Raw genomic sequence first — 25,815 nt, forward strand, 5'->3', positions numbered from 1 at the left:
GCTGTTCCCGTATTTTCTTATTCTTGCCAAGTCGTGACCCACTTTGATCGAAGTTAAAAATAATAAAATACGCTTTGTAAAAATAGCCCTTGAAAACATGTATATTATATATTTAAAAACAGAACTACACATGCTTACATGTCCAAAGTGCCTCTCAGAGCACTTTATTAAGAAACCGAGGATGAAAATGATTACAATATAAAAAATAGTGTAGGAAAAGTATCTAAATTACACCGCAACTTTACTTAAATCTTGCCACTGACCTCCTTTTTATGAAAGTCCTAAAACCAAAACAATGTTTATTTTGGTGCAGATGTGTCAAAATAGTGTTATTTTCCAAATAAAAGGCGAGTCCAAACTGGGGTACACTTTAAATATTTCACTGGAATCAGTTTTTTTGCTTTTGTACAAAATTTACACAAAAGTCAGAACACACTGTAGTCTATCACAACTCTACACTAACACAGTAGTCAAGTCATTACAGTAACTATTTGGATGAAAAAAAAAAAATTAATGTAAAAGAATACAATGAAAAATGGTATGTAAGGTGCTAACTGAGCGTACCTTCTTGTGATGTGTGACGAGGTACATAATTTTTACGCCACTGTGCAAACTACTTCATTGTGTGCCATTTGTACACTCGGAACATCATGTCAGTATACAGTCAAGAACCCCATGTAATTTTTTTTAATAGCTGTCCGTGACCTATTTCTAGGTCCCGACCCACCAGATGTGAATCACTGATCTTAATATTGTAAAGTATACATTTACAACACTAAAAACTACAATATTAAACATAATGTTGAAACATAGACAAAACAACCTTTGTAACAGAAAATCATTTAGTCCAGGCATCCATTTACTATACTGCCTGTCCTTCGTGTCACCGGTGAGATGGAGCCGAACCAATTGCAGGGCACATATAAGCCTTCCCACCCACAAAACGAAAAAAAAAGCATATTTTTGGGATGCAGAAAGTACCCGGAGAACATGAAATCATCACACAAGAGATGTTCCGACAGATATTGGAACCTGGATCTCCAGGCCTGAGGGAGTCACATGTTAACCAATACGTCACCAAGGTTTTATTGCATCTCAATAGATTGTGCAGGGGTACCTAATATTGTGACAAGTGAGTGTTCGTGCGTACATAATCTTAACTAGATCTAAAATTAATCACTTGTCTAAGTCAACCTGTTTCCTTATGTGGCTCTCAAGTGCTTTACTTTCCATCTGAACCTCTTCTGATCCCTCAGTTGATGCTCTTCAGTGAGTCCATGGTGGTCTTTTGCTCCTCTTTGTTGCTCGATGACTCAGCATCAGTATACACATGCTGGTACTGTTGCAGGATGGTGGCGATGACGTGATGGCCAAACTGCCTGGCATCATCCAGTGGCGTGTTTCCCCATCTGCCAAAAAAACACCAGGGCATATATTAGAAAGACTGTTATACTGTACTTTGAGACAAAACCTTTTTGGTATCTCTTATATAAAGTATCATACCAAAGTACATTGTAAATTGTAAACTGGCTACCTGTCTTTGATGAAAGGATTCACTTTACATTCCTCAGTCAGGAAGATCACAGCGTCTACATGACCTAAAAGAAAATGTACGATAATATCATAGTTACAGTATACATACAAGAAAAGAAAAAAGGAAAAAGAAGAGTCAACTAAAAGAAACCGAAATTGACTGGCGACAAGTCCAGGGTGTACCCAGTCTCTCGCCTGGAGTCCCCCGGAAAAGGCTCCAGTTACCCTTGGTCCAAATGAGGACGTGTGGTATAGAAAATGGATGGATGGACTAAAAGAGAGTCACCTTCTGATGCAGCGATGTGGAGCGCTGTACGAGAGTCGTAGTCTCTCTGCTCCATGTCCAAAGTTGAAAGAGCAAACCTGCAATTCAAGAAGAGAAATACACTGACTTTCTTTGCCAATAAAAAGATAGATAGGTATATAGAACATCTGAAGCTTAGTACTTAGCAAATACTATACAGTTCACAGTTTTTGAAATAAAATTTTTGAATCACTTCTGACACAAAAAAATGTGTTCTTTGTCATATCAAGAACTTGACTGATACCTCCTCAGAGCAGAAATGTCGCCGCTGTAGGCCGCAAACATCAGGTTTGCGACTGACTTGTTCTAAAGGATGGAGAGGTAAATATGATGATGACGTTTTGAGACTGGATGCAACTTAGCTCTGAACTCACTGGCTCATCATCTAAGCTTCTTCTGGGGTCATGCTTCTTGGTGAAGTGTCGCAGGTTGTCGTAATGGTGGAAGTTAAAATGAGACACCAGGTCCTAGTAAATCACAAACGTTTATGATCATTCTTGGAATCAACTCAAGGCCAATCAGTAAAACTGCGATGTACCTGGCAGAAGTGAATGCCACGCACGCTGTTCCCGAGGCGATCCAAAGAAGGAGACCAGCACATCATGCCCATGACATTGGGCACCACCAGGAGCACGGCACCTGAAACCCCAGATTTGGCGGGCAAACCCACCTGGAAAGAAAAAACAAACCAAGTATCGCTTACCTCTATCTGATGGAAATAAACAACTTCAACGAAGTTGTTGGCGACCCCTTTCAAAGAATGACTCACATGGAAGGCGAACTGTCCGGAGAAGTCATACATCCCGCAGGAATGCATGAGACTCAGCGTGTTCCGAACCGCCTCTGTGCTCAGCACACGGTCGCCGGTGATTGGACAAATGCCTCCATTGGCCAGTGTGGCGGCCATGACGCTGCCCGACTCGCATGTCATCTCTATGGAGCACAGCTGGGATGGAAAGAACTCAGTCATTAAAGACTAAAGAAACGTACTGTCATGAACGGAACAGAGGATAGGACCCAAAAATGCAAGACTCCAAAACAAATGGACAGTTTCCAAAAAGAGAGGTTTAATAGACGGGCATAGGTCGGTACACGGGCAGGCAATCCAAGAAGGGCAACAGTATCCAAGAACATGAGGCAAAGAGGCAAGGTCGATAATCGGAAGAGGGTCAAAGTCTTACTGTGAGTCTGTGACAAGGAACGCTGGAACGTGACGACAAGGTACAACGAACTGGCAACGAGTGGGAATGAGACACGAGGTTAAATACAATCTGTAATTAGGTATGAACGAGGCACAGGTGGTGAAGATGCTCACAGGAGCAGGTGTGTGAGAAACGAGAGAGAGGAAGACAAAACCTGGAACACACGCACACACACACACACACACACACACACGACAGTACCCCCCTCCCCCCCTTAACGGCCGGCCCCAGACGGCCCTGGGGCCCCTGGATGCGCAACGTGGAAGTCCCGAATGAGCGAATCATCCATGATAAACGCAGACGGTACCCATGAACGTTCCTCAGGCCCATAGCCCTCCCAGTCCACCAGATATTGAAACCCCCTCCCCCTCCGACGAGACGACAACAGCCGCTTCACAGCGAAGACAGGGCCCCCATCCACAAACCGGGGGGGAGGAGGGGGCCCGGAAGGCGGGACCAGAGGGGACTCCCGGGCTGGTTTGAGTAGGCTGACATGAAAAGCAGGGTGGACCCGCATCGACCTTGGGAGCCTCAGCTTCACGCTGACAGGGTTGATGATCTTTGTGACGGGGAAGGGCCCAACGAACCTGGGAGCGAGCTTCTTGGACTCCACCCGGAGTGGAATAGGTTTGGTCGAGAGCCAAACTCGCTGACCCACTTTGTAGTTCGGGGCCGGTGTCCTCCGACGGTCAGCAGCGGCTTTGTAGGACCGTCCCTGGCGCAGCAGCATCTGTCGGGCTCGCTCCCAGGTCCTCCTGCAGCGTCTCACCAAGGTTAATGCCGCTGAAACTGTGGACTCAGGGGCTATGGCAGGAAACCGAGATGGTTGGTAACCATGCACAACGTGAAAAGGCGATAGACCAGTGGATGCAGAGGGGTCGGGTGGCGGCCGCTGGACGAGCGCCGCCGGAGCAAGGACGGGTGGCGGCCGCTGGACGAGCGCCGCCGGAGCGGGAACCTGGCGCAGCTGCTGAGGAGCAGGAGCGGGAACCTGGCGCAGCTGCCGAGGAGCAGGAGCGGGAACCTGGCGCAGCTGCCGAGGAGCAGGAGCGGGAACCTGGCGCAGCTGCCGAGGAGCAGGAACGGGAGCCTGGCGCAGCTGCCGAGGAGCAGGAACGGGAGCCTGGCGCAGCTGCCGAGGAGCAGGAACGGGAGCAGGGGATTTGGCTTTGGACTTGGAAAAAACTTCTTTAATATCCTGGTAACAGGTGGGCACTTGAGATAAATCAGGATCCCCAGATGGGGTCTGTGGATTGTCCTTAGAAACATGACCCTGAACATCACATGGCGGCTTGAAACAGTTCCGGGCGCAATTGCTGCCCCATGACATAACCTGCCCAGAGGACCAGTCAATGTGGGGGTTATGTAATCTCAACCATGGGTTCCCTAAGATAAGGTCCTAATTCATGGCGTCAAAAACATGAAAACTAATGCGTTCCGAGTGAGAATCGGGAAATGTCAATGTGAGTGTTTGAGTGCGGTGAGTGATTTTGCCCATAAAACTGCCGTCTGCAGCATAGGTGTTGCGGTGGCGTTTTATTTCAAAGGTTCTAAGGTGCATACGTTTAACGAGGATGGAGTTGAGTAAGTTTGCGTCAGAACCAGAGTCAATTAATACAGGTGTATGAATTTCTTGATCAGGAGAGCATAGTGTCACTTTAGGAAGAACCCGTGTAGGGTCTTCCTTCATCAAATTCAGACTCACCTCTCCCGTGCCCACCGGCAACTTTGACGTGACAGTTGCTCACGGAATGACCCAACTGACCGCAGTAGAAGCACCGCCCTTCCCTCAGCCGGCGTTGACGTTCCTCAGGGGAGAGACGGAACCTGCCCAGTTGCATGGGTTCCTCCGTGGGGACGTTAGCCAGTGGGCTGAGACCGGAACCAGGGGATCTGCCTTGGTTTGGCTGGTCACCGAGGCTTGTCCTCAAAGTGCGCGGTGACGCAGCCTTCCGCCGATCTCCATCCAGCTCGCGATCCAAAAGCCTCTTGTCGATTTTTACGGCGAGAGCGATGAGAGTGTCCAAGTCGGTCGGCAGGACTAGCGGGACTAAATGATCCTTGACGTCGGGGGATAGTCCTTGAAAAAAGGCATCGAGTAGCGCCCGATTATTCCAATGACTCTCAGCTGCTAGAATGCGAAACTCAATCGCGTAATCTGACACACTGCGCATGCCTTGTCGTAAGGTGACAAGGGAGCGAGCTGCCTCACGATCAGGAGTGGAAAATTGAAAAATTTGCTCCATAGTCTTTACGAAAAAAGCCCATGAATGACACGTGGCGGAATTGCGGCTCCATTCAGCAGTAGCCCACGCCTCCGCACGACCAGTCAGGTGGGAAATGACGAAAGCGATCTTTACCCGCTCGGTGGGGAAGGCAGCTGCCTGGAGCTCAAAGTGGAGTTCGCACTGCGTGATGAACGGCTTAATGTTCCCAGAATTTCCAGAGAACCTCTCCGGTCGAGAGAGCTGTGGGCAGACAGCAGCGGAGGTGGCAGGTGGCTGCATGTTGACTGTTTCCTTTTCTTGGATAATTTTCATAAGAAGTTCAAACTGTGAGGCCAACTGTCTCATCATATTGTCCTGATGCCTTGACAGTCCCTCTAGATGAAGGTGGAGGGCAGCAAGCTGCTCATCCTGCTTCGAGAGGCGTTGACCCTGCGCTTGAAGGGCTTTGCGCACCGGGTCTGAGTCTGCTGGGTCCATGTTATGGCCAGTTCGTTCTGTCATGAACGGAACAGAGGATAGGACCCAAAAATGCAAGACTCCAAAACAAATGGACAGTTTCCAAAAAGAGAGGTTTAATAGACGGGCATAGGTCGGTACACGGGCAGGCAATCCAAGAAGGGCAACAGTATCCAAGAACATGAGGCAAAGAGGCAAGGTCGATAATCGGAACAGGGTCAAAGTCTTACTGTGAGTCTGTGACAAGGAATGCTGGAACGTGACGACAAGGTACAACGAACTGGCAACGAGTGGGAATGAGACACGAGGTTAAATACAATCGGTAATTAGGTATGAACGAGGCACAGGTGGTGAAGATGCTCACAGGAGCAGGTGTGTGAGAAACGAGAGAGAGGAAGACAAAACCTGGAACACACGCACACACACACACACACACACACACACATGACACGTACTGATTTGACATCAGACCATGTCCAACTTTCGGCGCACCCTTGACCGTTGGTCTAATGCGATTTTGGTGAATTTGATCGGGGATAAGACAGACAGATTCTGAGCTCCGCGGACATTTGTGGTGGATGTCAGACGTATCCATTCGTAAATATGTGATGAACAGAGGTCATCAAACCCTCCGACTCACTATAGAAATCAATTAATTGAATGCATTATTATTATTATTATTATTATTATTATTATTACTATTATATTAAAAACAAATCCTCCCAGTGGCCAGCACAGGGAGCATATGAACGATCGGGAGTGGGGGGCGTTCTCCAAGTGCCCACTTCATGGCACAGATCTGTGATCTCCCCCCAAGCCAACTTCATCATTCCCCCGTGGAGGTCTGCTTGCAGTTCTGTATAATAATGTACTTTGCGTGCTTCGACCTCATGGACCCGAGAAAATCTGTTTCTTCTTCTGTAAAGTCAAAGAACGTGCCGCATTTAAAGGGTATGACAGAAGCCACTTTGATTGGACAGGATTGAAATAGGCTGTGCTCATGCCCACAGCAGCGCAAACGGCCCTCCTTGATGGGCTGGGGTGCACTGGTCCACGAAATTAGCAACACCGGGTCTAACCTGCCTCTGTACAGCGTTACGCCACATGCCATGCCGTATTTATGCCAGTCACGAAAATGACCCCGATGAGTCAGAAAGGTCCTCACCTGGAAGTAGAAGTCAAGGGCAGCAATCATGTCAGCATTCTCAGGGAAGCACTATAAGTGAAACATTCTTACATCAGACAGACTTCATTGTCACTTGCTAAAAACATGAGTTACAGTATTTATTCCGAAACAAAACCTACACACTAACCAAACTTACCTTTTTTTCCTTGAGGTAATAACCAAGTGCATAATTCCTATCGCCTGTCTCCCTCTCCGACTGGAACCTGTGAGCACATTACAGCTATGAATAAAATAAAATAAAATAATGATTACCCATGGCAAACAGGTCCTAGGTGAGGGACCAGACAAAGCACAGCTCCAAAACTCCTATGACGAACAAAATAAATGGACATAGGTTTCCCTTGCCTGGACGCGGGTCACCGGGCCCCACCGCCCCCCGCCTCCGGAGCCAAGCCTGGAGGTGGGGCTTGAAGACAAGTGCCTGGTGGCCGGGCAAGACCCATGGGGTCCCCCCCGATCAGAACCCAAGTGGTGTTCTGTTATTACATCTCCAAATCTGAGACCATGGTCCTCAATCGAAAAAGGGTGATGTGCCCTCTCCAGGTCGGGGATGAGATCCTGCCCCAAGTGGAGGAGTTCAAGTATCTTGGGGTCTTGTTCACGAGTGAGGGAAGAATGCAACAGGAGATCGACAGGCGGATCGGTGCAGGGTCTGCACTGTTGCGGACTTTGTATCGATCCCCTCTCGATTTACCGGTCGATCTTCGTTCCTACCCTCACCTATGGTCACGAGCTGTGGGTCGTGACCGAAAGAACAAGGTCCCGCATACAAGCGGCCAAAATGAGTTTCCTCCGCAGGGTGTCCGGACTCTCCCTTAGAGATAGGGTGAGAAGCTCCGTCATCCGGGAGGGGCTCAGAGTAGAGCCACTGCTCCTCCGCATTGAGAGGAGCCAGACGAGGTGGCTCGGGGATCTGTTTAGGATGTCTCCTGGACGCCTCCCTGGTGAGGTGTTCCGGGCACGTCCCACCATGAGGAGACCCCGGGGACGACCCATGACACGCTGGAGAGACTACGTCCTTCGGGTGGCCTGGGAACGCCTCGGGATCCCCCAGGAAGAGCTGGATGAAGTGGCTGGGGAGAGGGAAGTCTGGGCGTCCCTCCTAAAGCTACTGCCCCTGCGACCCAACCTCGGATAAGCGGAAGAAAATGGATGGTTGCAGCTTCTTATACTCACGTTGCATTGCTGAAGCCAACATACTCTGCTCCGGCTGCACGCTTCAAAAACTCCATTACCTGCAAACAATGTGCAGGAGATGCCATTGAGGAAATTGCAGATAAGTCTATATTTGAAATGAAAAAAAAAAGTACTCACATAGTCGAACCTCTCTGCTTTATTTGATTCAGGCTGTACAAAAGAAGACAAACGTGACAACTTTGTGATGTTCTGTAGCAAGATGGATGTCTATCAGCCCTACAGATGGCAGTGTTTGAGTACTTTGACTTGTCACATCATGTCATGATGTGTGTAAACACTGCAGAAGTTTAAAAATCAAAATCATGATATTTCACTGATTGTATGAGTTTGACAGTTAAATGTTACAGTTGTCCATTTTCTATGACTCCGTACCCCCCCCTCTCTCTCTCTCTCTCTCTCTCTCTCGCTCTCTCTCTCTCTCTCTCTCTCTGTCTATATATATATATATAGTGCTACGAACGACTCAAAGTAGGTATTTTATTCTTATTATAATAATTTTTATTATTTATTATTTTATGCTGCAATGCTTTGTTTACTTCCGCCGCCATTTTGACTAACTGCACATGCACATATGCGCAGTTTAAGCTCACGTTGTACCAAGTTGTACCAGATCGCGTGCATCACGCAGCCCTACTCGCTGCTGAGATGATAATGAACTAGGCATCCTATTGCCGTGGGGATCTGCATGGGTGTTCAGGACAGACTGCAACCGTAGCAGATGAATCGGATGGTTGTGCAAGATTTATTCAACACATCGTGACAGATGAATAACAAGAACTAGCCACTTACAGCTGATTAGGGGCTAAATAGTCAGCGTGGATTTCCATATTTTATAGCAAAAAAGGACCACTGCCATCCTGGTTAAAGGAAGCCAATTTAAACTAAAAAGAAGACTTTTGGCCAGTGTGCCAGCCAAAATGGGTCAGCGATAGCGTACTCTCTTGTGTTGCGACAAAATCTGCGACCCCAAAAAACTCCGACCAGCATGTAATCAGAGGTGCTATAGATAGCTTTCCATCCACCCATCCATTTTACATAACGCTTATCCACACTAGGGTTGCGGGCATGCTCGAGCCTATCCCAACTGACTCCGAGCGAGAGGCGCCAGCCAATCCCACATCCCAAAAACATGCATGGTAGGTTAATTGACGACTCTAAATTCCCCTTGGGTGTGAAAGTGAGTGCGAATGATTGTTTGTTTGTATGTGACCTGCGATTGGCTGGCAACCAGTTCAGGGTGTACCCCGCCTCCTGCCCGATGATGGCTGGGATTGGCTCCAGCACGCCCGCGACCCTAGTGAGGAGAAGCGGTACAGAAAATGGATGGATGGATGGATAGTTCATTTTGGAACGAGGAACTGAACCTTGTTTGAACTAGTATATATATCCATCCATCCATCCATTTTCTGAGCCGCTTCTCCTCACTAGGGTCGCGGGCGTGCTGGAGCCTATCCCAGCTGTCATCGGGCAGGAGGCGGGGTACACCCTGAACTGGTTGCCAGCCAATCGCAGGGCACGTACAAACAAACAACCATCCGCACCCACACCTACGGTCAATTTCGAGTCTCCAATTAATGCATGTTTTTGGGATGTGGGAGGAAACCGGAGTGCCCGGAGAAAACCCACGCAGGCACGGGGAGAACATGCAAACTCCACACAGGTGGGACCGGGGATTGAACCCTACAGCAGACGCTCTAACCAGTCATCACCGTGTCGCCTAGTGTGTGTGTGGGTGGGTGGGTGGGTGTGTGTGTGTGTGTGTGTGTACATACACCACTTAACGGTATCTCCTCGCCAAATATAGTGTCAAGCAGTGGGGAAAAAACACACACACATATATATATATATAATATATATATATATGTGTGTATGTATATTATATATGTATATATATGTGTGTGTGTGCGTGTTTTTCCCCACTGCTTGACACTATATTTGGCGAGGAGATACCGTTAAGTGGTATATATATATATATATATGTGTGTGTGTGTGTGTGTGTATTATTGGAGCTAAAATCATGGTGCATAAGTAGAGCGCGCACGTTTTCTCTATCCCATGACGCCTTAATTTTACAACCACTTAACGGTACCTCCTCGCCCAATATAGTGTCAAGCAAGTTAATAAGTGTCAAGCAGCAAGGGTGCGTGACACACCTACTCCTGTGGATGCTCTGATTGGTCAGAAGAACACACACGCCTACCCTCACATCCCTCTCACTGCCCCTCCCTCACAGTTGACCCAAAGGTTTACTTGAGTCAGCTGTGAAAGTAAAGCCAAATTCAGCGAGTGGAGCACGCGCACACACCCCATATTTGTCTGTGCTAAGGGCAAGTTTGACGTCCATCATGTCACACGGTGACATCTGTACCCAGCGACAGACCCGTCGACAGACTAAATACAAATAACATGAGTTTGCAGACAGTTTTGGTTGAGAAATCTGTTTTACATGCAGAATTAGGTCAGCAGGGTCGATGCCAGAGTGCTTTTCTGAAATTTTCTGGATGATCGTTACACTCATAAAACATTCCCATCTTTCTTAAAATGGATGATTTCTCGATTTCCATGCACACAGACGGTAATGAACGAAACCTTTCTAACATTTGCTCTTTGTTTTGTCTTAATAACTTCATAAATGATATGTCATAATTGGATTGGATCACAATTCTATAATGACCTTATTTGACAATTGAAATGTCAGTCAGTAAAATGAGCAGATCCAAGGCCAAACTGTTGATCTAAAAGATGCAGCATGCCATATTTGCCTTTGCTCCTCTGTTTAGTCTTAATTATGTAGCAGACTACTTCGTGGTTAATGGAAGATGACAAACAGATTGTGGGTACCACTGTTGGGAAAGTTCATGTTCTATGCGAACTATTTCTATAAGTTCAGTTCACAGTTCCAAAAAGGAAGTAGTTCAGTGCATAATTCATAATTCAAAATTTTGAACTACTTTCACGTTCCAAAAATTAACTAATTCATCGTTTTTTTTATACCGGTCCTGCTCAGCTGCATGGCCTTGCAGAATGGTGGATCTGTATGTCTTTGTGCTGGAACAGTTTTGCTGTCCAACGGCAGTTTGAAATAGTTCCTCTGCTTATTATTATTATTTTTTTAATTATTCTGATGTTTATTGAAAATGCAGCCGGACAGAAAAGGATTTTAGGGGACAGACCGAGGGGCAGAATGGACAAGGGGATGAGGGGTTAAAACCACAGCAGAACAATAGTGAGACAGTGTAGCTATTTGAACACAAGTAACATTACAACAGTTATTTGTAGATTGGGGCTTGAGGGGAGAGACCCGATGAGCATATGCAATAACTAACCAAGAGAACAAGATAAGAGAGGACAGAAAAGGGCAGAACAGGATGTGGGAAAATGAGCAAGGCAGTGCTACTGTCGAGTGGTGCGGTGGGATTCTTTTTTAGTGTCAAAACACCTGTAAGAACCTGTGAGTTGATATGTTAGTATAACCTTTGTTGTTATTTGTGATCCCAGCACAAGTAATTAAAGTCTATAGTGTTTCTATCAAAGTGAATGAACACATGTGATACATGCTTTTTAGTCAACCAGTGCACGGAGATACTGAGCTGGCACATCGAGGAAGGGTGAGCCTGGCCCCCCGCCACCCACAACGGAGGGTGGGGGGCATCACCCCATCAACCCCGGAGCATGGGGGCCCCAGCCACCAACAGTGCCTAACACAGGAGTTAGTGGCCACCCTTTAAATACTGGCATTTCATTTTCCCATTTTTGCCACTCATACAGTCCACACCAGCAATCAGGTGCAGCAACATAAGGAAAAACGTGTTGCTCAAATGGTCCTTTTAAAATTAAGAATTAAAAGATAAACAGGACTTTTGTCCTTATTGTGCAAACAAAAACATGCAACACAGTATGGCAGGAACAATGGTGAAAGGACAATGATAACTCTGCATTCCTCGCAGCTCTGGTTGAGTAACTGAGTATTAACAAAATATTTATATCTATATTCTTCTATTACAAAACAAAATAAATTCCATATCATGACAGTGTAAGTTTTACCGAAAGCATTCTGATTGAAATAATTTTCCTATAAATCCCTTTTTACAATTATGTACTGTAGAAAAGAACACGTAAGAACACATTCACTCTCATTTACGCAGTGTCCCAGTACGCACCTCGCATTCTCGCCATGAATGGCGGCCGTGGTCGCACTTAATCGGTTGCCAAATACAGCGTTTACCCGCCAACATAGGAAGGTTTGTATGCGGGTTTGTCCTGGAAGTCCCTTATAAGTCCTGGCACCCTTGAATGAAAATGAAATTTCGTTCTAAAACCGTTCTTTGACGCCAGAATGAGCGCGTTCTCATTTATGTTCATCATGCAGAAATGAACTAAGTTCAATTAACGTTCGCACAAATTATGAACTAGTTCATGAAATTTCGTTCATTGAACTCATTCAGGTTTAACACTGGTGCGTCTGCTTCTGGGCGGTGGGCGGTTCCGTTGATGCAATAGTGATATGAAATTGTGAAAATTACATGTTCTGTTTGTACACCTTTATCCAGACTCTCACCCAAAAGTCATGGGTTCCAAAATTGAGTGAAAATTTGCATTTTATTTTTAGTATCCATGCTAACTGTATCTTTGCTGCCATTTATTACAATATGTACTTTACTGTACACACCAAAGGCTGTATCTTCTAAAATAAAGACCACAGCATGCGGTCATGGTGAGAGGCTTGCAGTATTTACCTTTATTAAAGAGCTGATAACGATAGCTCCGGCATTCACCATTGGGTTGTGGGGCTTATCTGCACAAGAAACAAGAACATGTTATCACAAGTTCCGCCCCCCGCCGTTATATTACTGTGATGAAAAGAAGTACTTCACAACCCCTTATTGAAAGCATGCTTCAAATGTCATGTAATAGTTCAAGATCACGCTAAGTCGAAGATTTAGAACCTGGTTGGGTCCGTTGTTGGTTTGTACTGTTTGGTACAGTATGATTTTTTTTTTTTTGTGTTTACATTGTTCAAAGTTGTCAGGTATACCAAAATACCAGATCTGCACTCTCCCACTTTTTGCCGTGCTCTTTCACAGAGCAGTACCTAGAGCGTGGACCTAAATGCACTGCAACATGTGAAAGAGAACTGTAAAGTCTGTGCCTCAGCAGGAAATAATTGGGAAGAACAAAAATATAATTTTCCCAAACAAAGGAACAACTTTACGTGCTGAGGGCAAATAGTGATATCCTCAACTTCTGTCCTTTGTTCACTGCGTCAGTCTACTTTTTCTTAATTGCATGAGCAGTCTCGCTATGACCTTATGCTATATCCGTATCGAATGACAATGGAAACAAAAGCCAGATCTGGTGCTACCACTCCAACCTGTACCATGGTGGATTCAAGTGAATTGAGTTGTGTATGTAGTCTACTTTTTCAAGAAATAAATAATAGCTGGAAAAGGATCTTGTTCACCTTCCTCACTCAGTGACAGTTTATTGAACCTGAATCCACTGGGCTCTTTGCCCACAAATCGGTGGACGTGCTCGCCGCCGAGCTCGTGAACAGCGATGGCGTACTCCAGCGGCTTGATACACGACTGCAGACAGAAGGGAACCTTGGTGTCACCCACTGAGTGTCTGCGCGGCAAATGGGCAGGCAAATGGAGAAAGATGGAAGAGCTGAGATGGTGCAAATGCTGGATGATGACAGAATGGACGCATGCATTTCTAATAAGATGCATACCTTTGTCCATCAATGGTGCACACAGACGCGCCCCAAAGGTGAGGGCTGAATTTTGCAAGTTGAGGAATGTAATCAGCTACCTGCGTGAAGACAGGAACAATGAAGTGCGCCCTCCTGGAAGATATCCAATGCACTCTGTCTGCACTATACGTTCACCAGCCACAACATTAGGTACCCTTGCATGTTTTTTTTTTCATATGACAGCTGTATTAAAAGCGACCTTTACAAAGTATAAAATGCTCAGTTTTGATTGGTGAGCTGGACAGGGTGGACAAAATGTTTTCGTTATGATTGATGCCATTTCAATTCATTTGAATGTAGAACATTGATTTGATGTTACAAGCTTGGTTAGGGAACAAATTAAACTTGTAAGTCAAGGTACCACATTAGTAAATACTGTATGTGAAACAGGAACATCTGTTACTTGTCCTCCATCTTGCTGTAGTGCACTGTCGTAGATTTCATTAATCTTCTGAGTGAACACTTGAAAGTCTGGGATGATGAACATTTTTCGGAAGGCCTTAGTCAGCAGCATGATGTTGTTACCCACACACCTGCGGGAAGATGATAGATTTGTAATTTGAAAAAAACAAAACACAAAAACACACGGGGCTCTATTTTGTGAACGGCGTAAATCCTGCGCAGCGGGTGGCGCAAGTGTGCACCAGGGGAAGGGTTGGAGCGGTGTTGCTAATTTTGTAAACCAGCGCAGCCTGGCATATCTGCAGGTGGGCGGACTGCGCCACTGTGGCAGTGTTTACAGCCAATCAAAGCGGCTTATTCCCTTTAAATGCGGTGCAATGACAGTCTCGACAGAGACATCTCTGCGGAAAGGACGATTCATGTCACCGCTCTCGGCCGGTGTGGCAACAGAAAATGGGTGTGGGCACCCTCATTAAATACAAAATGAGCTGGTGATAAATGCTGGTGACTTACTGTAAATCTCAGTATCTGTTTGCCTGTGCCCCGATCAATTTCACCAAAATCGTGTTAGACCGGCGGTTTACCTCGCACCAAAATGTAGACTGATCAGGCGTGAATTTAGATCGACTTTCTACCATCAAATTGTCACTCCGCTAGGTACATGTCCAAAGACACAAACTTGCCGAGCTGGAACGCCCAGTTTGGTACAAGCTGGTCTGCCAAATTGGCAAACACTCGCAAATCAGGATACGGCAGTAATTGCGCCCCGCCGCAGATGCGCTGTCTACGAAAATACAACCCCCAGACGCGTAAAAAAAGAAGAATTATCAAGTTTTGTCTTCCACCATCTCCAGTATCTGTCTCCAAGGGACCCTTCAAATTTGCAGTAACAACTGAACTCAGCCCCCCCCCCCCAAATTTCTGCAGCCATCACTAGTCCAATCAGACTCTAGCATCAGGGTACCAGAAGTAGAAAGTAGAGAGGGTTTGAATTATTCATATGGGTCATTTTCTAAAAAAAAGAAATGTGGATACCTCTCTCACTCACTCTCTCTCTCTCTCTCTCTCTCTCTCTCTCTCTCTCTCTCTCTCTCTCTCTCTCACACACACAAACACACACACACACACACACAAGTAAGAAAACAGAAATCTGTAACATAAACAAGCCTTTCCATTTGTTAGGAAACAATCTGTTAGAGTAGGGAACTGTTGAGCTTCCTTAGGTAATGGAGCTCAGCCTTTCACAGGTCTCGAAGGCACTCTGTCTTCCTGCTGCAGCTCTTTGCTTGCATGTGTGCACGTGAAAAGTGCCTGGTGACAGCTGTCACCTCTAAAATGTCAGTCTCTGTCAGTGTCTGCAACTCAAATAGCACAAGCACCAAAGCACTTTCTAAATATCAGCATCAAAATCTAGAAAGACGCTTGACTTCACTCCATCCATCCATCCATTTTCTGTACCGCTTTTCCTCACGCGGGTTGCAGGCGTGCTGGCGCCTATCCCAGCTAACTGTGGGCAGGAGGCGGGGTACACCCTGAACTGGTTCCAGCCAATCGCAGGGCACAAAGAAACAAACAAGCATTCCCACTCACATTCACACCTAGGGGCAATTTAGAGTCTTCAATCAACCTACAATGCATGTTTTTGGGATGTGGGAGGAAACCGGAGTACCCGGAGAAAACCCACGCAGGTACGGAGGGAACATGCAAACTCCACACAGGTGAGGCCGGGATGTGAACCCCGATCCTTAGAACTGTGAGGCAGACATGCTAACCAGTTGTCCACCGTGCCACCTTGACTTCACTCATTCTTTCAAATTCTTGTTTCTTCGCCATGTTTATCCTCTGAATGATTGACAGGTTGAAATAAGAAAGCAGCTGCAGTGATAGAAGCAGTGTGGGTTCATTGAGTGTGTCGTATCACTCGTGAGCACGTGAGTGCATTGCAGCAGAGGCAAGAAGCTTTTAATACCTTCTGAAGAGCGTTTTGTCCATCATGACAGGCCCCAATGAGTCAAGTGTGAATTGCCGAATCTGACACATACAGTCACGCAGCCGAGGGTCAGAAGTCCATAGACCTGTTTTTCTCAAAGCCTGTACAGACACAAAGTAGGGTCCTCTTGTTAATAAACAAGCCACACACAAAAAAAAGTAAGGATTTGGTCATTTCTAGCACCCTTCAGTGTTTTTGTGATGGATGTCGAACACAGAACACACATATAGAAACATGGACGTGAGGGCCAACCAGGAAAGCAACTTCATATGAAATGTGTCTATTTTGAACGACAGCACATGTATGACACCAGCTGACCCACTCTCAAATCAGCAAATAGGTCACATATGTTTAGAAATTATCATCTAGCATCTATACCAGTGCAAATTAGCGTACTGTGAGAGATCATCAGGTGTGCTGCAGGAAACTATCCAATTCCACTTAGTTGGTCTAAAAACGTATTTTTTAATACAAATCAGATATCAGATGGGGCAGCACGGTGGACGACCGGTTAGAGCGTCAGCCTCACAGTTCTGAGGACCCGGGTTCAATCCCCGGCCCCGCCTGTGTGGAGTTTGCATGTTCTCCCCGTGCCCTCGTGGGTTTTCTCCGGGCACTCCGGTTTCCTCCCACATCCCAAAAACATGCATTGATTGGAGACTCTAAAATTTCCCGCAGGTGTGACTGTGAGTGCGAACGGTTGTTTGTTTGTATGTGCCCTGCGATTGGCTGGCAACCAGTTCAGGGTGTACCCCGCCTCCTGCCCGATGACAGCTGGGATAGGCTCCAGGACGCCCGCGACCCTAGTGAGGAGAAGCGGCTCAGAAAATGGATGGATGGATGGATGGATGGATGGATATCAGATGAGTGCAAAAGGGCACTTTTTTTCAGCCAGGGCCAAAGTCAATAAGCTTGAGCATCACTCGGGGTCTATCTTTGCATGTGCATGTGGACATACATACCTCTTACTGCTATAGAATTTATAATGATTTACAAACAAGCAAATATTCCATCTGCTTGCACAGCACATGGAGTTTTTCCTCTACTGTTTCAATCTTTATGCAGCGACAGATCGAAAGGGACAAGAACACACGTTTGACTGCGCAAATATTGACACCAAGGGTTTGCTGTGCTCAATTTCACCACCGGTCGTTCTACTAATTATTTCTACCTGAGTCACTTCTACAAACGCATCCAGTCATCCAAAAAGCACTAACAAACCAGTTGTGTACACATGTGTCACTTCTCCAAGGTATACAGTATGTTCCATTTAAGGAAAAAAGTTACTATAGACACAGTTCACCAGATGTCCGGTCTCTATGTAATGTGATTAATGAAGTGAAAGGCTGGCTTGCATTACACAAAGACAACAGCCGGATGCTCAAACACTTGCATGCACTAAAAAAAGAATAATGTGACCTGTTTATTTCATAGATCAGACTTCGACAAAAACCTCTACAAAAAAAAAGACGAGATCAGATTGTACAAAAAAATATAGTGGTTTGACTGTAAAATGAGATGGTACAGCTGCAGTGTAATATTGGTGGACCAACTCGGAAACATATCAAGCTGTATTAGCACTAACATCCATCCAGTTCAGAACTATTGAGCAAGGATATTATTCACTGTTACTTTAAATGAAATGTCTTTTTAATTTTGTGGTATATGGCCATTAAAAATGAAAATAACACCAACCCAGTTTGTTTTAGTATCCTTTACCTGTGGGTCACAGCTACTATATAGTACTACCTGTTACACAAGAAACTTTGAGACCACGTGACTTTTGTTTCAACTGGAGGCATATTCCTGCACTTGCCACTCGTGCTCTTAAATATCTCCAGAGGTTTGCTGGCATTAATGTCAGAGATGTGTTTGGAAACACAAGCGGCAGCAGGGGTACATGTGCTTATGTACATACACAGAATGTCCATGTTGACTCACTGATATGAACTGTGAGAGGAGGATCATCTCTTTGCCGTCAGTGATAGTGTAGAAAAGTAGGTCCTCCATACTGGACATCAACCTACTTCTGCGAACACAAAGCAAAATAGACAGAACGCAGTGACCTGCATACCCCGAACAATGTGAGCGTGATAAGTAGACCTTTACATACAACAGATTCTGAAATACTGGGCAAATGTTTGTGTGTGTGTGTGTGTGTGTGTGTGTGTGTGAAGAATATACAGGCACATCATAAATGTTTATTTTGTTTATTTCAGTAGTTCAGTTCAAAAAGTCAAACTATGTTCTACATATGTATTAAACGCATGGGACAATACTTTTCAGAAGGCAAATTCAAAACTAATTTATGTATTAAAAATATTTTTGCTATTTTTCTGTAATATTCTAATTCCTTACTGTGTTATAATCATAAAAATCACAACTCACAAAGTGATATATATATATATATATATATATATATATATACATATATAAAAGGGTGGTACTCGATTAAAAGAATTAATCTAATTAATAAGAAGCTTTGTAATTAATTAATCTTGATTGAAGGCCTTTTAATCGTACAACAATATTTGTCCAAAAAAGCAGCACTGTTTAATTTAAATGGATTTTAATGGACGACTGAATCAAATAATTGATGCAGACAGGAATATTGTTAACTCTGGAAAAATACATTTGAATTTAAAATTATAAAAAAATTTATAGAAAATATCCCTGGTCAAAGTTAAACAGACCTAAAGAAAAAGTGCCATTTTAAGACAGTTTGTTTAGAACAGTATTGCCTTTAAATGGTTTCTGCGTGGCAGTTAAAAACTTGGATTCCATGACGGAGGGTTGAAGAGCTTTGGTGGAATGAAAACTCATTTTTGCACAATTTGCACAAAACCGCACTTATCAAAGCTTCAATCGGGTAGTTTCATCCAATTCCTCCATTTTGGTTGCAGAGCGCTCTCTCTCTCTCTCTCTCTCTCTCTCTCTCTCTCTCTCTCTCTCTCTCTCTCTCTCTCTCTCTCTCTCTCTCTCTCTCTCTCTCTCTCTCTCTCTCTCTCTCTCTCCAGAAAAAGTAAAATATTTCGATTGATTTAATGTGACCTTAAATTCTTCTTTTTCAACAAAAACTGAGAAGTAAATGGTGATTTCTTCACAGTATTGTAACTTTTTGAATTCCTAATTTCATGGGTTTTATGAGTCGGAAGCCCAAATTATGTAAAAATAAACAAATAAATACTTGAAATTGTTTAAATTGTGGGACCGGAATCTATAATCTAGATTAATTTAAATTTAACTTTTTGAATGGAATTATGGAAATAAATAAACTGATTTTCTAATTTTTTGAAAGGGTCTGTATATATATATATATACAAATCCAATTCCAATGAAGTTGGGACGTTGTGTTAAACATAAATACAAACAGAATACAATGATTTGCAAATCATATTCAACCTATATTTAATTGAATACACTACAATCCAATAAACGACAATGACAAGATATTTAATGTTCAAACTGATAAACTTTATTGGTTTTAGCAAATAATCATTAATTTAGGATTAATTGATTGAAATTATGATTTGCTAAAAACAATAAAGTTTATCAGTTTAAACATTAAATATCTTGTCATTGTCGTTTATTGGATTACAACCCCAATTCCAATGAAGTTGGGACGTTGTGTTAATCATAAATAAAAACAGAATACTATGATTTGCAAATCATGTTCGACCTATATTTAATTGAATACACTACAAAGACAAGATATTTCATGTTCAAACTGATAAACTTTATTGTTTTCAGCAAATAATCATTAACTTAGAATTTTATGGCTGCAACACATTCCAAAAAAGGTGGGACAGGGACATGTTTACCACTGTGTTACATCACCTTTTCTTTTAACATTCAATAAACGTTTGGGAACTGAGGACACTAATTGCTGAAGCTTTGTAGGTGGAATTCTTTCCCATTCTTGCTTGATGTACAGCTTCAGCTGTTCAACAGTCCGGGGGCTCCGTTGTCGTATTTTACGCTTCATAATGCGCCACACATTTTCAATGGGAGACAGGTCTGGACTGCAGGCAGTGGCAGTCAAGTACCCGCACTCTTACTACAAAACCACACTGTTGTAACACATGCACAATGTGGTTTGGCATTGTCTTGCTGAAATAAGCAGGGGCGTCCATGAAAAAGACACTGCTTGGATGGGAGCACATGTTTCTCCAAAACCTGTATGTACCTTTCAGCATTAATGGTGCCTTCACAGATGTGTAAGTTACCCATGCCATTGGCACTAACACAGCCCCATACCATCAGAGATGCTGGCTTTTGAACTTTGCGTCCATAACAGTCCGGATGGTTCTTTTCCTCTTTGGCCCAGAGGACACGACATCCACAATTTCCAAAAACAATTTGAAATTTGGACTCGTCAGACCACAGAACACTTTTCCACTTTGCATCAGTCCATCTTCGATGAGCTCGGGCCCAGAGAAGCCGGCGACGTTTCTGGGTGTTGTTGGTAAATGACTTTTGCTTTGCACAGTAGAGTTTCAAGTTGCACTTACGGATGTAGCGCCGAAACTCTAGTTATTGACATTGGTTTTCTGAAGTGTTCCTGAGCCCATGTGGTGATATCCTTTACACAACTCCTTTACACAACTGCTAACGATCCCCCCAAGCTGAGAACAATAGCACACTAGCCAACGACTTGAATACCTTCTATTGCAGATTTGAAAAGGACAGTTTCACTCCACACACCCACCCGGCCGCACCCGCGACCACAACCACACCTCTGACTTCTGCGTTAACCATCCATGAACAGGATGTGAGACGCATCTTCAAACAACAGAAGATTAACAAAGCAACAGGACCGGACCATGTGTCCCCATCCTGCCTCAAAGTCTGCGCGGACCAGCTCGCTCCAGTCTTCACTCAGATCTTTAACAGATCTTTGGAAATGTGCGAAGTTCCATCCTGCTTCAAACGCTCCACCATCATTCCAGTCCCCAAGAAACCTGCAATCTCTGGTCTGAATGACTACAGGCCTGTCGCTTTGACATCTGTGGTCATGAAGTCCTTTGAACGTCTCGTGCTGGACCACCTCAAGAGTGTCACAGGTCCCCTGCTGGACCCCCTGCAGTTTGCCTACCAAGCGAACAGGTCTGCGGATGATGCAGTCAACATGGGACTGCACTTCATCCTAGAACACCTCGACAGTGCAGGGACCTACGCGAGGATCCTGTTCGTGGACTTCAGCTCAGCGTTCAACACCATCATCCCTGAACTCCTTTCAACCAAGCTTCTCCAGCTCAGCGTCTCACCTGCCATCTGCCAGTGGATTTACAGCTTTCTGACGGGCAGGACACAGCAGGTCAGGCTGGGGGAGGCCACCTCATCCACACGCAGCATCAGCACTGGGGCGCCCCAAGGTTGTGTCCTCTCTCCGCTGCTCTTTTCTCTCTACACGAACGACTGCACCTCAGCGAACCCGACTGTCAAGCTCCTGAAGTTTGCAGATGACACCACTGTCATCGGCCTCATCAAGGACGGTGACGAGTCTGCATATCGACAGGAAGCGGAGCGGCTGGAGCTGTGGTGCGGGCGACACAACCTGGAGCTGAACACGCTCAAGACGGTAGAGATGATCGTGGACTTCAGGAGGCATCCTTCGCCACAGCTGCCCCTCACGTTGTCCAGCTGCCTTGTGTCAACCGTCGAGACCTTCAAGTTCCTGGGAATTACAATCTCTCAGGACCTGAAGTGGGCGAACAACATCAACTCCGTCCTCAAAAAGGCCCAGCAGAGGATGTACTTCCTGCGGCTTCTGAGAAAGCACGGCCTGCCACCGGAGCTGCTGAGACAGTTCTACACAGCGGTCATCGAATCGGTCCTGTGTTCTTCCATCACAGTCTGGTTTGGTGCTGCTACAAAAAAGGACAAACTCCGACTGCAACGGACAATCAAAACTGCTGAAAGGATTGTCGGTACCCCCCTACCCACCATTGAGGACTTGCACGCTGCCAGAACTAAGACAAGGGCGTGCAAAATCCTCTCGGACCGTCTGCACCCCGGTCACCAGCTCTTCCAGCTCCTTCCCTCAGGTAGGCGCTACCGATCAACGCAAACTAGAACTAGTAGACATTCCAACAGCTTCTTCCCTCTTGCGATCAACTTCTTAAACACCTAACCTACAATTCCATTACAACAAGCTGGCAATTTTTTGACTTGAGTTCGTTGTCACATTTCTCTGGGGCCAATTATTTATTACTTGTGCACTCATTGTAGTTGTCTCGCCATGCTGCACTATTTGCATATACTGGCCACTCATGCCAGAGTAGCATCTGCTCCATTTGCACACTGATTGAGGAGTATCTGTAACATTTGCACAACCGACATTGTCCCAGATGATCGCACTACTCGTCACTTTAAACCGCATACACTCCTTGAAGTCTCAGCGCCCTTTGCACAATGGTCATTGCACCGGACTATTGCAATATTAGTCGTTCGAACTGCTCTAAGTGCTAGAGGACTCTGCATCTTTTTGCACAATTGTTTTTTGTCAATGTCTTTATGTCCCCAAAGTGTTCTGTAAATTGACTGTTTGTTGTACTAGAGCGGCTCCAACTACCGGAGACAAATTCCTTGTGTGTTTTGGACATACTTGGCAAATAAAGATGATTCTGATTCTGATTCTGATTCTGACATTGATGTCGGTTTTTGATGCAGTGCCGCCCGAGGGATCGAAAGTCACTGGCATTCAATGTTGGTTTTCGGCCTTCCCGCTTACATACAGTGATTTCTCCAGATTCTCTGAACCTTTTGATGGTATTGTGGACCGTAGATGATGAAATCCCTAAATTCCTTGCAATTGTACATTGAAGAACATTGTCCTTAAACTGTTCGACTATTTTCTCACACGCTTGTTCACAAAGAGGTGAACCTCGCCCCATCTTTGCTTGTGAATGATTGAGCAATTCAGGGAAGCTCCTTTTATACCCAATCATGGCACCCACCTGTTCCCAATTAGCCCGTTCACCTGTGGGATGTTCCAAACAGGTGTTTGATGAGCATTCCTCAACTTTCTCAGTCTTTTTTACCACATGTCCCAACTTTTTTGGAACGTGTTGCAGCCATAAAATTCCAAGTTAGTGATTATTTGCTAAAAACAATAAAGTTTATCAGTTTGAACATTAAATATCTTGTCTTTGTAGTGTATTCAATTAAATATAGGTTGAACATGATTTGCAAATCATTGTATTCTATTTTTATGCATTTGTAACACAACGTACCAACTTAATTGGAATTGGGGTTATATTTACATCTAAAATAATAATTTAAAAAAAAATATTCATGATGCCTCAGGAATAAAGATAATTCATTATCAGAAGACAAATGTTTTTCTCCACTTTCCGCTCTGTGTCAAGGTCTAAACAAATGTCACATTAATGATTAATTATGATCCTCAAGTAAACACTGCTTTAAAGATTGTCATCTTACAACAGATTGCTCTTGTTTTGGTTCCGAATATGGAGATATGCTCAGGGCAGGCGTGGAACTGTTCTAGTGAGATACAGGGCTGCAACCCACCCCCATAATCATAAAAAAAATGCCTTATTACCTTTAACAGAAAGCTGTGGTATAGCAGTCTCTTAAAATAACTATAATATATACAGTAATTGCGTGATGGATTGGTTTTAGTGTGTTGAATAAAGTCCGAGAATTCCAAATTGGCACTTGCATCCATTGATTTTGCTGCATGTGGCCTTCGAAGGAAAAAGTTTGGACACCGCTGCGTTCACGGAACAGTCACTGTAACTGTTATATCAGTGTAACAGTTGGATTGGGATTTCTCGTAAATAGATTAGCCATGCCTAGAAAGTGGGGAGCGGGGTTGACATGCTAAAGAGACAACTGTTACTGTTATGCTGGTTACTTGTGACCTGAGTTCAATACTGCAGTGTGTGTGGACGTACTCCGGTTTCCTCCCACATCCCCAAAACATGCACGGTAGGTTAACTGAAGAATCTAAGTTGTCCGTAGGGGTGAACGTGAGTGCAAATGGTTGTTTGTTAATATGTGTCCTGCGATTGGCTGGTGACCAGTTCAGGGTGTACCCAGTTGCCTCCCCAAAGTTAGCAGGGATAGGCTCCAGCATACCCGCGACCATAGTGAGGATAAGCGGTGGAGAAAAATGGATGGATGGATATAACATTTGGTTGTATCACACAGCACTATAGAGAAACATCTTTTGTGTTATCATGTCATTTAATTTTATGTATAATGATCATGACAACAAGATCATTTATATTAGTTCATTACTTTCTTCTATTATTATTAAGAGAATAAAGGGAATTTGATCGATGAGCAGTATCAATAATGGATTCAAAATTGCTAAATTCTAATCAATTCCCATCCCTATTTAAGATGCACGTGTACACAACAAATACATATGTCAACAGCATCCAAGTGCATCCCAGTCAGTCAGATCAGCAAAGTAATGAGCATCTTTATTTTAGTAGAGAAATACAGTTCTGAACTTGTGCCACTTCAATTTTTTGTTGTCCTTCTGCCAACTTTGTGTATTTTCTGCATATTAGTATTATTGGTAAAATATTATCTTTATTTTATTTACATTTATTACAATGATTGTAATACCTCGGGGGGAGTTCAGTTCACACCCTGCTGTTAACCCATTGAGGAATTTCTATTGATTAGTACAGATGTATACAGTATTGTAAGTGTATCCCCATAAAGGACGGTGTTTTCTTTATCCGACTTTGTTGATCCACGGCTTACTAACCCACTCAGTACTTCCTGACTGTAGCCTCAAGGAAAGCTTGGTCCAAATAAGTGACTCATGCAGCAGGTGAAATTACTTAAGTCTGGCTTGTATTCTTGAACACATGAAGTGCATTTATTACCACACAAGTGTGTCGGCCTGTGATGACCTACTTGGCGTGTCCTGTATCCACATCAGGACCAGTCTGGTGATGAAGGGCTCTGCGGGCGTGAGGTGATCCTGTGACCCGACAGGGCAGAAAAGCAGCTTGTTGAATCCCGGACAAAACACTTCTGTCAGCTCCAACTCTTGTCGCGACTCTTGCATTTTTAAATAGGTGCAATACTCCGGGGCTGGCTGTCAGAGTTTTCAGACAATGCATTGTGATAAGTAGGACCTAATCTTTAATAACTGAAAATAGTTGATTTTTCCACCCCCTGTAGTTGATCTAGACTACTGTGACCAGTGCTTTGGGGTGTTCAGTTAGCAGCAGCTGCCCTTTCAACTACATGCTGCTGTAAGGGGGCGGGGACACGCACGCGGTGTGATGGTTGAGATGCCAGGGTCAATAAACAACAGCAGCTGCTTAGACCAAACTGGATATGCTTTGAGCTAGTGCATGATCCAATACTGTGTAAGCTTATCGGTCAAATATTACAGTTGCAGTTTCATTCACTGGAATGTACACGTGAGGAATGACACCTCAACCCTTGAATTTCCATTTCGATTTCTAAAACTATTTCCACCATTAATGTGACCTCTAAACTGTACAACTCATTTTTTTTGGAGAGGGGAATTAAAAAAAAAAAAGAGACTGCGATCAAGTGTTTGCACAATTGT

The 25,815-nt window shown here is 44.5% G+C and overlaps 1 protein-coding gene across 2 annotated transcripts; it reads right to left on the reverse strand.

The window, feature by feature from the left end:
* Positions 1–971: 971 nt before the first annotated feature.
* gls2a (glutaminase 2a (liver, mitochondrial)) lies at positions 972–25,357 on the reverse strand. Of its 2 annotated transcripts, none has more exons than XM_061704388.1 (18): positions 25,149–25,357; positions 18,192–18,273; positions 16,230–16,351; positions 14,262–14,391; positions 13,838–13,917; positions 13,568–13,731; positions 12,843–12,901; positions 8,224–8,256; positions 8,086–8,144; positions 7,046–7,112; positions 6,889–6,939; positions 2,607–2,783; positions 2,376–2,507; positions 2,212–2,304; positions 2,082–2,143; positions 1,820–1,896; positions 1,535–1,598; positions 972–1,409 (listed from the first exon to the last, which is right to left on the reverse strand). In XM_061704388.1, exons 1-18 carry the CDS (start codon positions 25,355–25,357, stop codon positions 1,253–1,255), a joined length of 1,818 nt encoding a protein of 605 aa, XP_061560372.1. In that variant the 3' UTR covers positions 972–1,252. The 2 variants fall into 2 exon arrangements, with proteins under 2 accessions (XP_061560372.1, XP_061560288.1); XM_061704304.1 differs by having other exon boundaries at positions 18,192–18,279.
* Positions 25,358–25,815: the final 458 nt, after the last annotated feature.

This window comes from Phycodurus eques, chromosome 1 (assembly GCF_024500275.1).
Source record: "Phycodurus eques isolate BA_2022a chromosome 1, UOR_Pequ_1.1, whole genome shotgun sequence".
Lineage (NCBI taxonomy): Eukaryota > Metazoa > Chordata > Actinopteri > Syngnathiformes > Syngnathidae > Phycodurus > Phycodurus eques.

Coding starts and splice junctions, on each gene's coding strand:
- gls2a (XM_061704304.1), bottom strand. CDS start 25,357: ATGCATTGTCTGAAAACTCTGACAGCCAGCCCCGGAGTATTGCACCTA. Junction 16,352..18,191: donor TCCTCTCACAGTTCATATCA/GTGAGTCAACAT, acceptor GTGTCTGTACAG/GCTTTGAGAAAAACAGGTCT. Junction 13,918..14,261: donor TACAGCAAGATGGAGGACAA/GTAACAGATGTT, acceptor GTCTTCACGCAG/GTAGCTGATTACATTCCTCA.